Source organism: Salvelinus alpinus, chromosome 11 (assembly GCF_045679555.1).
Source record: "Salvelinus alpinus chromosome 11, SLU_Salpinus.1, whole genome shotgun sequence".
In the NCBI taxonomy this organism is placed as follows: domain Eukaryota; kingdom Metazoa; phylum Chordata; class Actinopteri; order Salmoniformes; family Salmonidae; genus Salvelinus; species Salvelinus alpinus.
Genome location: NC_092096.1, coordinates 36,041,716 through 36,053,907, shown reverse-complemented (window position 1 = coordinate 36,053,907; position 12,192 = coordinate 36,041,716). Strand labels below are relative to the sequence as shown.

The window sequence follows — 12,192 nt, the reverse complement described above, 5'->3', positions numbered from 1 at the left end:
TCGTGTGTCAGCGTCCTGGGCCTGGGGAGCTGCCTCTGGCTGACTTCCCTCTGGGCCAGACCTTCACTCTGCTGGGGGTAGAGAACCTGGTGCAGCTCTTCAACTGTACCCTGCTGGAGATGCAGATCCTGCTCTACTCACAGGGTAAGGGATGCTTATTATACATGCCCACACACACTCCTCTCTGCCTCTACATTCCTTGGCAGCAGGTTGTTGAGTGGGGGTTGCTTCTCCAGCCAGGTGGTATGGTGATGACAGATACCAGGTTGGGGGATGGTTCGGATAAGTCATTCCTCCCTATTCCTCAACACATCCCCTCAGCTAGAGCCAATGGAACATGACTGGCTGTGTCATTACTGGGGTGTAATCTGTGTTCCCTGACTCCCTGGCCCAAATGAGTTTAGGATTAGACTACTGTAATCTGGGTGTGGTAGAGAGCTATTCCTCTCCCTGGGACTGGAGCTCTGCGGGTTGACGGACTGGACAGCAGCAGGGTAGTGGCTGGGATTAGGAAGCATGGTCAGTCAAAGGACAAACAGCCAGACAGTAGTCTGTAGACGTCAGGCCAAGACTGACTGCATCTGCCATAGACTTCACTGTAGAATACAGTAGACTAAACTACAGGATACCATTATCTGATTGGCTGAAGACTGTGGCAGAGAAAGAGACATTGAGAGAGCTTCTTGTCTGTTGAATGTTTGATTGGGTGGTTCTGGTCCATTGGCGTCCTTTGTAATGGAAAGTAGTCTTGCCTAATGAATTAATGGGTTGTGACTTCCCATTAAGTGGCTCTTGATTTGTTTTAGAGTTGATGGAGTTTAATGTCTCTAATGTAATTATCTGTAATGCATGGGAGTTCATTAGTTGAGTTGATGGCAGTCAAACAAAGGGACTCCACTTCTACTAGCACCATGCCATTTCTGTCTGCTTGAGAGAAAACGACAGAGACGGGCCTCCCTCCTACCACTCCTCTCATCCACCCCTCCGCTCCCATCCATCCCCACTCATCTGTCCTCTATCCTTTGATGGGAAATGATCTCCCATGTTTAATTTATTAAACCAACTGTCAGACGGAAATCGCTCCTGAAACCGAATGATTCACCTCTCATTCCGAATGAAAAAACATTCCAGTAACGTTTTAATGTTCCTCATTTTTCACCGGGAAGCGTTGGCGGCATCCCATTTATCTCCTACCCTGCGTCACGGCTGCTAAAAGGCATTCTAATTCCTCTTTAATAAAAACAATGTGCTTGATTTGCCTGGATGCGCTTTCATGGAAGGGTTGATGCACGGAAACTGCATCTGTAACATGTTCTGTGGATGGGTCCCAATGCACCCTATTCCCTATATTGTTGACTACCTTTGACCAGGGCACATTGGGCTCTGGTCAAAAGTAGTGCACAATATATAGAATAGGGTGCCATTTGGGATGCAGCATGTGTGTTAATGTGACAAGGTTGGCCATATGTCCTCCTTGTCTTATATGATCCATCAACAACTAATGAAATCATGACAGACGGAACCTGCACTCATTGGCCGAGACACGGGAAGGAAGTGGCAGGCAGGCGTTTAGTCCAATCCTGCAGCTCAATGGAGGGCATGGGTCTGAGATGTAATTAATAATATGATTAATCACTATTTTATATTTTAGTCATTCTAGGGTCTTTTTCTTGATCAAAAATGGGTTTAGGTGGTGGGTGTGGCAGGGGCGCAGTTTTAAAGCAAATTTTTTAGGCCCCGTCTTGGCAGTGTAGAGACTTTGGCATTTTGAAGCAAATTTCCTACACGTCTACACATTTCTCCATGGAGCTAAGCATTTTTTGTAATAAAAAAAAACGAGTTTCCTGCAATTCTAAACAAGTTGACATGCAGTTAAGAGAAAAGGTTGCAGTTTTAAAGCAAATTTCGTCCAATTCTATGCATTTTGCGATGGCTAATGCTGTGTTCTTTTGCTCAAACATAATAATAAAGTGTATACTGCTAAAATCATTCTTTGAGGATCTTTCAATTCTCCCTGACTTTTATTTCGGTGATTGTTAGTTCTCAAAGATTATATAATAAATAAATAAATATACAGGTCCGTTATCTTCTCTACGTTCGTTATATCTGGGTTTTAGTCGATTAAGTTGACACTGAAAGCACTTATCCATCCTGATAATTAGGCGACCAGAATAAACGCTTAGGCGGCCCGCCCAAGGAATTCAATTGCAGACAAATCCCTGCATTCATCCAGAGAGACTTAGTCAAGTCAGCGCACACAATAAGGTGGTTGATCAAAGACATACTGTTCGTATGAAAATGAGGGGACTTTACACCATGTCTCCTTCTCCCCTCTCTCTGTGCTGGGAGTGCACCTGGTTTCTGTTGTTTATCATTGTTGGCTTGTCTCTTCCCTTCTGAGACTGTGTCTGATAGGGACCAGTCCCAATGACTGACAGTTTCACTATGACTTGGCCTCGTGTCATATGTTCAGCCTTGAAACACAGAAGCCGATCTTTGTCTCTTCCGTTCGCATTTTCCACTTGGCCCCAGCAGCATTGTGGTCAACTGTATCTATATTGGACGTTTGCAGATGTTGACAATGCAATGCATTCCCCTATTTATCAAGCAATACTATACAATGTTTTACACGTAACCTTCCATTGGAAAGCAGTATTGGAGGGTCTTGTGAAAGTTGACTGGCCCTGTAAAATAGAGTTGAATGCTCACGCATCATCTCTGCCTGAAATCACCTCCCACCGTAGTTCAGCTGAGGTCAACATCGGACGAGAGAATAATATTATTCAGTTTTGGTCACTCTTATTTCCCCCCCTCACCCCCTATGCGCTTTTACAGGGTGCTTTGATGTTTTTCGTGTTGGGGAAAACTGGAGTCTGACATCTGTGACGGGTTGAATATTAAATTGGGAAGAGCTGGTGTCAAATCAGCACGGCCTATGTGTTAATGAAGTCTGTCGAGCCTCAGTGTTATCATATTGAATAAGGGGATACACTTATCGTCACATAATACGATCATAACCGCGAATGAGAGGGGAAGGAAAGCGGGGATAGAGTTGCTGAGACATGAGTAAAGTACCATGAATCATCCTTTTGATAAGAGTCACTCTTTCGGGTCTCCTGCGTCACAGAGCAGGCTGTGTCAAGTTAAAACCCTCGGCACGCAGCGTCTTGTGTGCGTGTATTTGGTAATAAACTGGGTTAGCCTCATTTTTTGTGATCTTATCTCCCTTGTTGTGGTTCTAATTGCTCAGTTTGTTTCAGAGAGAGACTGGGTTTCCCACAGGGAATGCCAAAAAGGCATGTTCAAGCAATTGACCCCTTGGTTGTTGGCAGCACTTTGAAGTAGTTACCGGTAAAATGATTGCCAGCGTTTCTTTGGTAGACTAGAAGCCGAAGGGCAAATTGGTGCATTTATGCTATACAAATACATGGGTGTTAGTGTACTGTGTAGTTTCCTTTTATTGTATGCATTGCTTTAGTGAAGTCATGTAAAAGTCCCGCGTTTTCTGCAGCTGTTCTCGGTTTCCCCTCATACATAGTTGAGTATTGCAGTGTGAGGGGTTTGTCTTGTGTACGGTCAGTGTGTTATTGTACGAGTGTGTGGGTGTGCAGTGCACCACAGCTGAGCTAGCAGGTTTACTCTCACACTCTCTTTTTAGTTCTGTCTTTCTCTCGGTTTCTCCCACTCTTTCTCACTCCGTCGCTACCACACTTTCTCTGTGTGTTGGTCTTCATCTCATTTCTCTGTCTCCCTTTTCTTATCTGGGATCCAATCGTGTAGTGCGTTACTGTGATTCTCAAACCACGCCTTCACAGTGTCTCTAAAGGACTCTCGTTCCATTCTCTGCGTGTCCTGTGGCGCAAGTCTTCTATCAGGGTATTGTCACTCCTCTCTATCGCGTGCGTCTTTTAGTTTTCTCATAAATATCCAATAAGTAGGAGCCGCTACAGATGCCCCTCCCCCCACACATACACCTTTTCACACCGGACCCCCCCCCCCTTCGCTCCATTATTACGAGTCATCTCCACGGGAGGCAGGATGGCGGGTGGGGTAAGTTATGCCCCTCTTCAGTGTGAGATGTATAACGTCCATTACAGTTGCACCTGCAAGCACCCCTGTCCTGTTCCTAATGACTTGTTTGAAGCCAGGCCTCAAAATGGCTAATGGACACAGGTGCTCCTGCAGTGTGCGCGTGCACACACACACATACTGATTAATGGCCAGGTCTGGTGGGCTCTCTGCACAGCGTTAGTGTTAGCGTGTTATTAGTATGATTAGTCGCACATGAGACAGAGAGGAGGAGATGCTAAAGTGGAGCTGTTTTCGGCTCTCTGAAAGAGCATCTGGATCCTTACAGCTACTCTGTCTAATACACAGTAACCGACCATTGGTCTCAGGAACAGAGAGAAGATGTCGCCAGTCTGGATCCATGCTCTGTATTGGAATATATTGTGTGTGCAGTGTAATGTTCAATGCACCTGTGTTGGGGGGGGGGGGGGATTTGGGAATCGAGAGAGGGCAAATTAGAGTGTCTGTCCATGTGTCTGTAGGAGAGCGTCCATCTGTGTGTGATACGCATGCGATGGTCTGTGTGTGTTTATATCTGAGTGGCAAGGTGGTCACTTGCAGACGGACTTTGAGGAAAGGTAGATGCACACAGACTCTCAGACACACGCAATATAAAAATGCTAGGTCCCCTAGTTCTCTTGTAGAATGTAAATTGGCTAGGTCTTTGTTTTAATGCTTTGTCGACCTTGAAAAGTGTAACGCATTTTGAATGAAAGCGAGTGCCTCTGTGCCTGAGAAGCGGTGAGAGTGAAAGCGAGTGAGGGATGGAGGAAAGGGTAGAGGGAGAGGGGTTGAGTGGATAAATTGGTGGAGCGTGCTGCTGTTTTATTATGGAGGTCAGTCAGGCTTATGGCCTGATCATTTTATTCGTATCTGATGATGGAACTCTTGGAACTCAATACCAAAGCCAGGCTGAGATCACTGGTCCTAATCTTTAATCAGGAACAGGAGACACTGCAGGCAAACACACACACACACATGAACCCACACACACACACACACACACACACACACATGAACCCACACACACACACACACACACACACACACACACACACACACACACACACACACACACACACACACACACACACACACACACACACACACACACACACACACACACACACACACACACACACACACACACACACAGAGAATGGTGATTTAAATTGAATCCATCAAAACAGAATTCCCCCCGTATTGCCCCCAGATTCAATTTTGATTGGTTGATTTAAAGTTATTCTCTGCTTCGTCTTCTTTCTAACATATCCCTTTTATTACACCCCCCCCCCCCCCCCGCTTCCCACCACCTTTCCACCTCCCTCACTCCACCCCTCCTTTTCAACCACCTCTCCCCCTCCCAACTTACCCCCCCTCCTACCCTCACCCTACCTCTCTCCAGACTACCAGCGGTTGATGACAGTTGCGGAGGGCATCACCACCCTGCTCTTCCCGTTCCAGTGGCAGCATGTCTACGTGCCCATCCTACCCGCCTCACTGCTGCACTTCCTGGATGCCCCCGTGCCCTACCTCATGGGCCTGCAGTCCAAGGAGGGCACCGACCGCTCCAAACTAGAGCTGCCACAGGAGGTATGGACTACTGTGTGTGTGTGCGACTGTGAATGGGTCTGTTTTTATTTGTAAGTGTGTGTCTCCATACAATAGGCAGTTACAGTAAGGGCTCATTGTTGCTGAATGCACAGTGTCCAAGGCCATCCAACCCTGACTCTGCACAATGAGCCTCCCACGCACACAGGCAGACTACCTGGCTCCTATTCAGACTGAGCGGGAAGTGGAAAAATGCAGCTTTCAGACTCTTATTGTGGAGGAATATCTATTGGAAGTTAATTTTAGTTTGTTGGAGAGCGCTTAAACCTCTCTGAGATACTTCTATTGGTTTTATCACTCACAGGCCAATGTGTTTGCGTAGACCCCTATTACTCCTGTGTGGAAGGAACTCAAATGGATATTTCTCTGGAACGGCTTAGTGGATTTTGGGATAGTGTGTGTCTATACCCTCTCCCTCCTCCCTCCTCCCAGCTTGAATGGCCTCCTCCTCAGACAGTGAAAGCGATGGAACTCTCGGTGCACAGCGTGTGAGTGGGGACGAGATGAGACTCCTAATGGTCTGGAACGTCCCAAAGAGATTCCCAGCTTCAGGGCTCTCCCTCCCTCTCACTCCCACCGCTCATTAATCTGGCCCATTCCGTATGCATGGTAATTATCCGAGTCAGTGCAGCATCCGACGGCGTTCCCTGGTGCTGCTCCTGCCTCCTCCTCACAATCCAATTTTCTGCCCCTCTGTGTTCCTCCGGATCCTCCCCTAAAGATCACACAGTGCCCAAATGTTTTCATTTAGCAATATCTCTATTTTCTGATTGATTCTTTGAAGTGAGGAAGGATGACCTAGAAATGGAGGGATGAAAGAAGGGCTGAAAGCAAACGGGAAGAAGGGAAGGATCATAGAGAGAGGATGTGAATGAATGAATGAATGAAAGACTTGCCTTTTTGAGCCCTGGCTCTGTAGAAAGAATTAATCTCATTTCCATTTCAAATGGCAGAACAATAATTTGTCTCCTAACCATATTAGTCATGTTTGCATAGAAAATACCAAACAAGTACATGCACATGCACACACTCATGAATACCAACAGTTTCATGTAATTTTGTCCCTCTTGATCCTCCATCCTTTCTTTTTAATGCAAAAGAGGAACCAATGGCTTTTAACCGAAACTAGGCCAAACATTGTGTGCCTGTACAATCACCCAGCGGGGTGCATGCTCCTTTTTCCGCAGCTCCTAAATCAGGCGGATGGCCTGCAGTCTTCTCCGCTACCTAAATAAACCTCCGTTAGGCCAATCCACATCAGGTCAGATCTGTGCACAGACAGCTGATGCAGCCCTCACAGAGCCATGCACATGAGTCAAACCTGGACCCAGAAATACATGGAGAAGAAAATGTTGAGTTTTGAAATTCACATCTGGAGCCTAGCAAATGCTGTTATTAAACTATAGTCAATTGGTAGTATACCCAGCGTTTCAGGTGCCAGACAGTAAATGCTAATGTCATGTATTCAGGTGTACAGTATCTCCTAGTCATCCTTCCACAGGGACAGTAGAGCCTGGAAGTATACACTATAAGTGTGTGCGTGCGTGCACGTGTCACACACGCACTCACACTCACACTCACACACACACACACACGCACGAGCTGGAGTGGCAGTGTAATACATTAGACTGGGGCTTGGGGAGAGAAGGCTGTAAGCCCATTTCTACCACTGTAAGCTGCCATTACGGTTGTTTTTTGAGTGTGTGCGTGTGTTGCTTTGTAAGTGTCTGTTAGAGTAAGACACTAGGGATGATAGGTGTGTTTGAATTTGTATGTGTGATTGTGTGATTTTATGTGAATTGTGGTTGTGATTGGTGTGCAAGCGTGTGTATTTGTTTCTGTGTGGTCTGGCACACTACCCTTGAGCACAGGGTTTTTGTCGTAATGCTGGTGGTTTGTCACAGTAACTCAATTATATCAGATTTGGGTTTATTACTGACATTAATCTCTTTATCGTGTCAATCACATACTGACCCAGTTACCCAATACTCAATCTGTGCATGTCCAGTCCCCAACACTGGACACTGGACAGTCCCCAACACACCCCTCTCTGAGTTTCTATTCATTGAGCAATAGCTATGTTATATAATTGTTGTATAATCTTTCATCTTATTCCAAACCTCCCTCTCTCCTAACAGGCTAACCTGTGCTTCGTGGACATTGACAACCACTGCATCGAGCTGCCTGAGGACTTCCCCCAGTTCCCTAACAAACCAGAGTTCATCCAGGAGCTCAGTGAAGTCCTCCTCCACTACGGCATATCCCCAGTGGGGGGCGCTCCTCCAACCTCTGTCCCCACCTCCTCCACCACCACCACCCCTGGGTCCGTCTCTACCCGTCACCCTGGTCTGAAGAGCCAACAGGCCCTGAGGGAGCTAGAGGACGATGGGAGGAATGGGAACCTAGGAGGGGAGCAGTTAGCTGTGTTGGAGCTTCTCCAAGGGAACGCTACTCTGGAAAGACTCCAGGCTCTGGCTAAGAGAACGGGGGTCCGTGTGGAAGCCCTGAGGGGGGTAGGGGGTGAGGGAGAGGCCCAGGGGGGGAGGACGGCAGTCGAAGAGGAGGAGCTGAGGAACGCTAAGCTGAATGTACAGCTGAGGGAGGTGTTCGCTAGCAGGTTTACCACGATGTTCGCGGACTATGAGGCCTTCGTCATCCAAAGCGCTCCGGACCTGGAGTCCTGGCTCACCAACCGAGAGCAGATGCACAACTTTGATAAGGTGATGGGCTGACACACAGAGACATGTACACACACACTGTTAACCTTGATGTAACGGGCTGTTTATTGAGGCCTGTGTTGTGTGGTAGTAGAAGTCCACTGGGGCATTACCATGTTTGTGAGATGCTGGATTAAATTCTTTCCCGAAACCCATCCACTATGAAAATATTCCATTTGATAAATAAGTAAGACGAACACAGCCGGAGCTGTTAAGACGCGGTATTGGCAATAACAATGTTTGCATTTATGAAATCACTGGGGAAATGCATTCATATCAGCAAACAGACAGAAAACAGAGTTGGTTGCTGTGTGTTTATGCTACGTGCTGTGCACCCAGAGTTGGGCAGTATTTCTGTTATTTGTATTTGAAATATGTCAAATCAAATCAAATCAAATTTTATTAGTCACATACACATGGTTAGCAGATGTTAATGCGAGTGTAGCGAAATGCTTGTGCTTCTAGTTCCGACAATGCAGTAATAACCAACAGTAATCTAACCTAACAATTCCACACTACTACCTTACACACACACACAAGTGTAAGGGATAAAGAATATGTACATAAAGATATATGGATGAGTGGTGGTACAGAACGGCATGGCAGATGCAGTAGATGGTATAGAGTACGGTATATACATATGAGATGAGTACTGTAGGGTATGTAAACATAAAGTGGCATAGTTTAAAGTGGCTAGTGGTACATGTATTGCATAAAGATGGCAAGATGCAGTAGATGATATAGAGTACAGTATATATACATATGAGATGGGTAATGTAGGGTATGTAAACATTGTATTAAGTGGCATTGCTTAAAGTGGCTAGTGGTACATTTTTACATAATTTCCATCAATTCCCATTTTTAAAGTGGCTGGAGTTGAGTCAGTATGTTGGCAGCGGCCGCTAAATGTTAGTGGTGGCTGTTTAACAGTCTGATGGCCTTGAGATAGAAGCTGTTTTTCAGTCTCTCGGTCCCTGCTTTGATGCACCTGTACTGACCTCGCCTTCTGGATGATAGCGGGGTGAACAGGCAGTGGCTTGGGTGGTTGTTGTCCTTGATGATCTTTATGGCCTTCCTGTGACATCGGGTGGTGTAGGTGTCCTGGAGGGCAGGTAGTTTGCCCCTGGTGATGCGTTCTGCAGACCTCACTACCCTCTGGAGAGCCTTACGGTTGTGGGCGGAGCAGTTGCCGTACCAGGCGGTGATACAGCCCGACAGGATGCTCTCGATTGTGCATCTGTAGAAGTTTGTGAGTGCTTTTGGTGACAAGCCGAATTTCTTCAGCCTCCTGAGGTTGAAGAGGCGCTGCTGCGCCTTCTTCACAACGCTGTCTGTGTGGGTGGACCAGTTCAGTTTGTCCGTGATGTGTACACCGAGGAACTTAAAACTTTCCACCTTCTCCACTACTGACCCGTCGATGTGGATAGGGGGGTGCTCCCTCTGCTGTTTCCTGAAGTCCACAATCATCTCCTTTGTTTTGTTGACGTTGAGTATGAGGTTATTTTCCTGACACCACACTCCGAGGGCCCTCACCTCCTCCCTGTAGGCCGTCTCGTCGTTGTTGGTGATCAAGCCTACCACTGTAGTGTCATCCGCAAACTTGATGATTGAGTTGGAGGCGTGCATGGCCACGCAGTCGTGGGTGAACAGGGAGTACAGGAGAGGGCTCAGAACGCACCCTTGTGGGGCCCCAGTGTTGAGGATCAGCGGGGTGGAGATGTTGTTACCTACCCTCACCACCTGGGGGCGGCCCGTCAGGAAGTCCAGGACCCAGTTGCACAGGGCGGGGTCGAGACCCAGGGTCTCGAGCTTGATGACGAGTTTGGAGGGTACTATGGTGTTAAATGCTGAGCTGTAATCGATGAACAGCATTCTCACATGGGTATTCCTCTTGTCCAGATGGGTTAGGGCAGTGTGCAGTGTGGTTGCGATTGCGTCGTCTGTGGACCTATTGGGTCGGTAAGCAAATTGGAGTGGGTCTAGGGTGTCCGGTAGGGTGGAGGTGATATGGTCCTTGACTAGTCTCTCAAAGCACTTCATGATGACGGAAGTGAGTGCTACGGGGCGGTAGTCGTTTAGCTCAGTTACCTTAGCTTTCTTGGGAACAGGAACAATGGTGGCCCTCTTGAAGCATGTGGGAACAGCAGACTGGGATAAGGATTGATTGAATATGTCCGTAAACACACCAGCCAGCTGGTCTGCGCATGCTCTGAGGACGCGGCTGGGAATGCCGTCTGGGCCTGCAGCCTTGCGAGGGTTAACACGTTTAAATGTTTTACTCACCTCGGCTGCAGTGAAGGAGAGCCCGCAGGTTTTGGTAGGGGGCCGTGTCAGTGGCACTGTATTGTCCTCAAAGCGGGCAAAAAAGTTGTTTAGCCTGTCTGGGAGCAAGACATCCTGGTCCTCGACGGGGCTGGTTTTCTTTTTGTAATCCGTGATTGACTGTAGACCCTGCCACATACCTCTTGTGTCTGAGCTGTTGAATTTCGACTCGATTTTGTCTCTGTACTGAGACTTGGCCTGTTTGATTGCCTTGCGGAGAGAATAGCTACACTGTTTGTATTCGGTCATGCTTCCGGTCACCTTGCCCTGGTTAAAAGCAGTGGTTCGCGCTTTCAGTTTCACGCGAATGCTGCCGTCAATCCACGGTTTCTGGTTTGGGAATGTTTTTATCGTTGCTGTGGGTACGACATCGTCAATGCACTTCCTAATGAACTCGCTCACCGAATCAGCATATTCGTCAATATTGTTGTTGGACGCGATGCGGAACATATTCCAATCTGCGTGATCGAAGCAGTCTTGAAGCGTGGATTCAGATTGGTCGGACCAGCGTTGAACAGACCTGAGCGCGGGAGCTTGTTGTTTGAGTTTTTGTTTGTAGGCTGGAATCAACAAAATGGAGTCGTGGTCAGCTTTTCCGAAAGGGGGGCGGGGGAGGGCCTTATAAGCGTCGCGGAAATTAGTGTAACAATGGTCTAGTGTTTTTCCAGCCCTGGTAGCACAATCGATATGCTGATAGAATTTAGGGAGTTTTGTTTTTAGATTAGCCTTGTTAAAATCCCCAGCTACGATGAATGCAGCCTCAGGGTGTGTGGTTTCCAGTTTACAAAGAGTCAGATAAAGTTCGTTCAGGGCCATCGATGTGTCTGCTTGGGGGGGAATGTATACGGCTGTGATTATGATTGACGAGAATTCCCTTGGTAGATAATGCGGTCGACATTTGATTGTGAGGAGTTCTAGATCAGGTGAACAGAACGACTTGAGTTCTTGTGTGTTGTTATGATGATCACACCACTTCTCGTTAATCATAAGGCATACCCCCCCGCCCCTCTTCTTACCGGAAAGATGTTTGTTTCTGTCGGCGCGATGCATGGAGAAACCAGCTGGCTGCACCGACTCCGTTAGCGTCCCTTGAGTTAGCCATGTTTCCGTGAAGCAGAGCACGTTGCAATCCCTGATGTCTCTCTGGAATGCTACCCGTGCTCGGATTTCATCAACCTTATTGTCAAGAGACTGGACATTGGCGAGTAGTATGCTAGGGAGTGGAGCGCGATGTGCCCGTCTCCGAAGCCTGACCACGAGACCGCCACGTTTTCCCCTTTTTCGGCGTCGCACAGGGTCGCCGGCTGGGATCAGATCCATTGTATTGTGTGGAAGGCAAGACACTGGATCCGTTTCGGGAAAGTCATATTCCTGGTAGGAACGATGATGAGTTGACGTTAATCGTATATTCAGTAGTTCCTCCCGACTGTATGTAATGAAACCTAAGATTACCCGGGGTACCGATGTAAGAAAT

At 47.4% G+C, this 12,192-nt stretch overlaps 1 protein-coding gene across 11 annotated transcripts in view; it reads left to right on the top strand.

Annotated features, from left to right (window-relative positions):
* Positions 1-12,192, top strand: part of LOC139534080 (DENN domain-containing protein 5B-like) — a 77,483-nt gene that overhangs the window by 46,292 nt on the left and 18,999 nt on the right. For all 11 annotated transcript variants that reach the window (XM_071332804.1, XM_071332806.1, XM_071332803.1 and 8 more), the window contains 3 exons: positions 1-144; positions 5,474-5,661; positions 7,818-8,399. The exon at positions 1-144 is cut by the window's left edge and continues 535 nt beyond it. In XM_071332804.1, coding sequence (XP_071188905.1) covers positions 1-144; positions 5,474-5,661; positions 7,818-8,399 — 914 coding nt within the window. The remainder of the gene's footprint in view (positions 145-5,473; positions 5,662-7,817; positions 8,400-12,192) is intronic.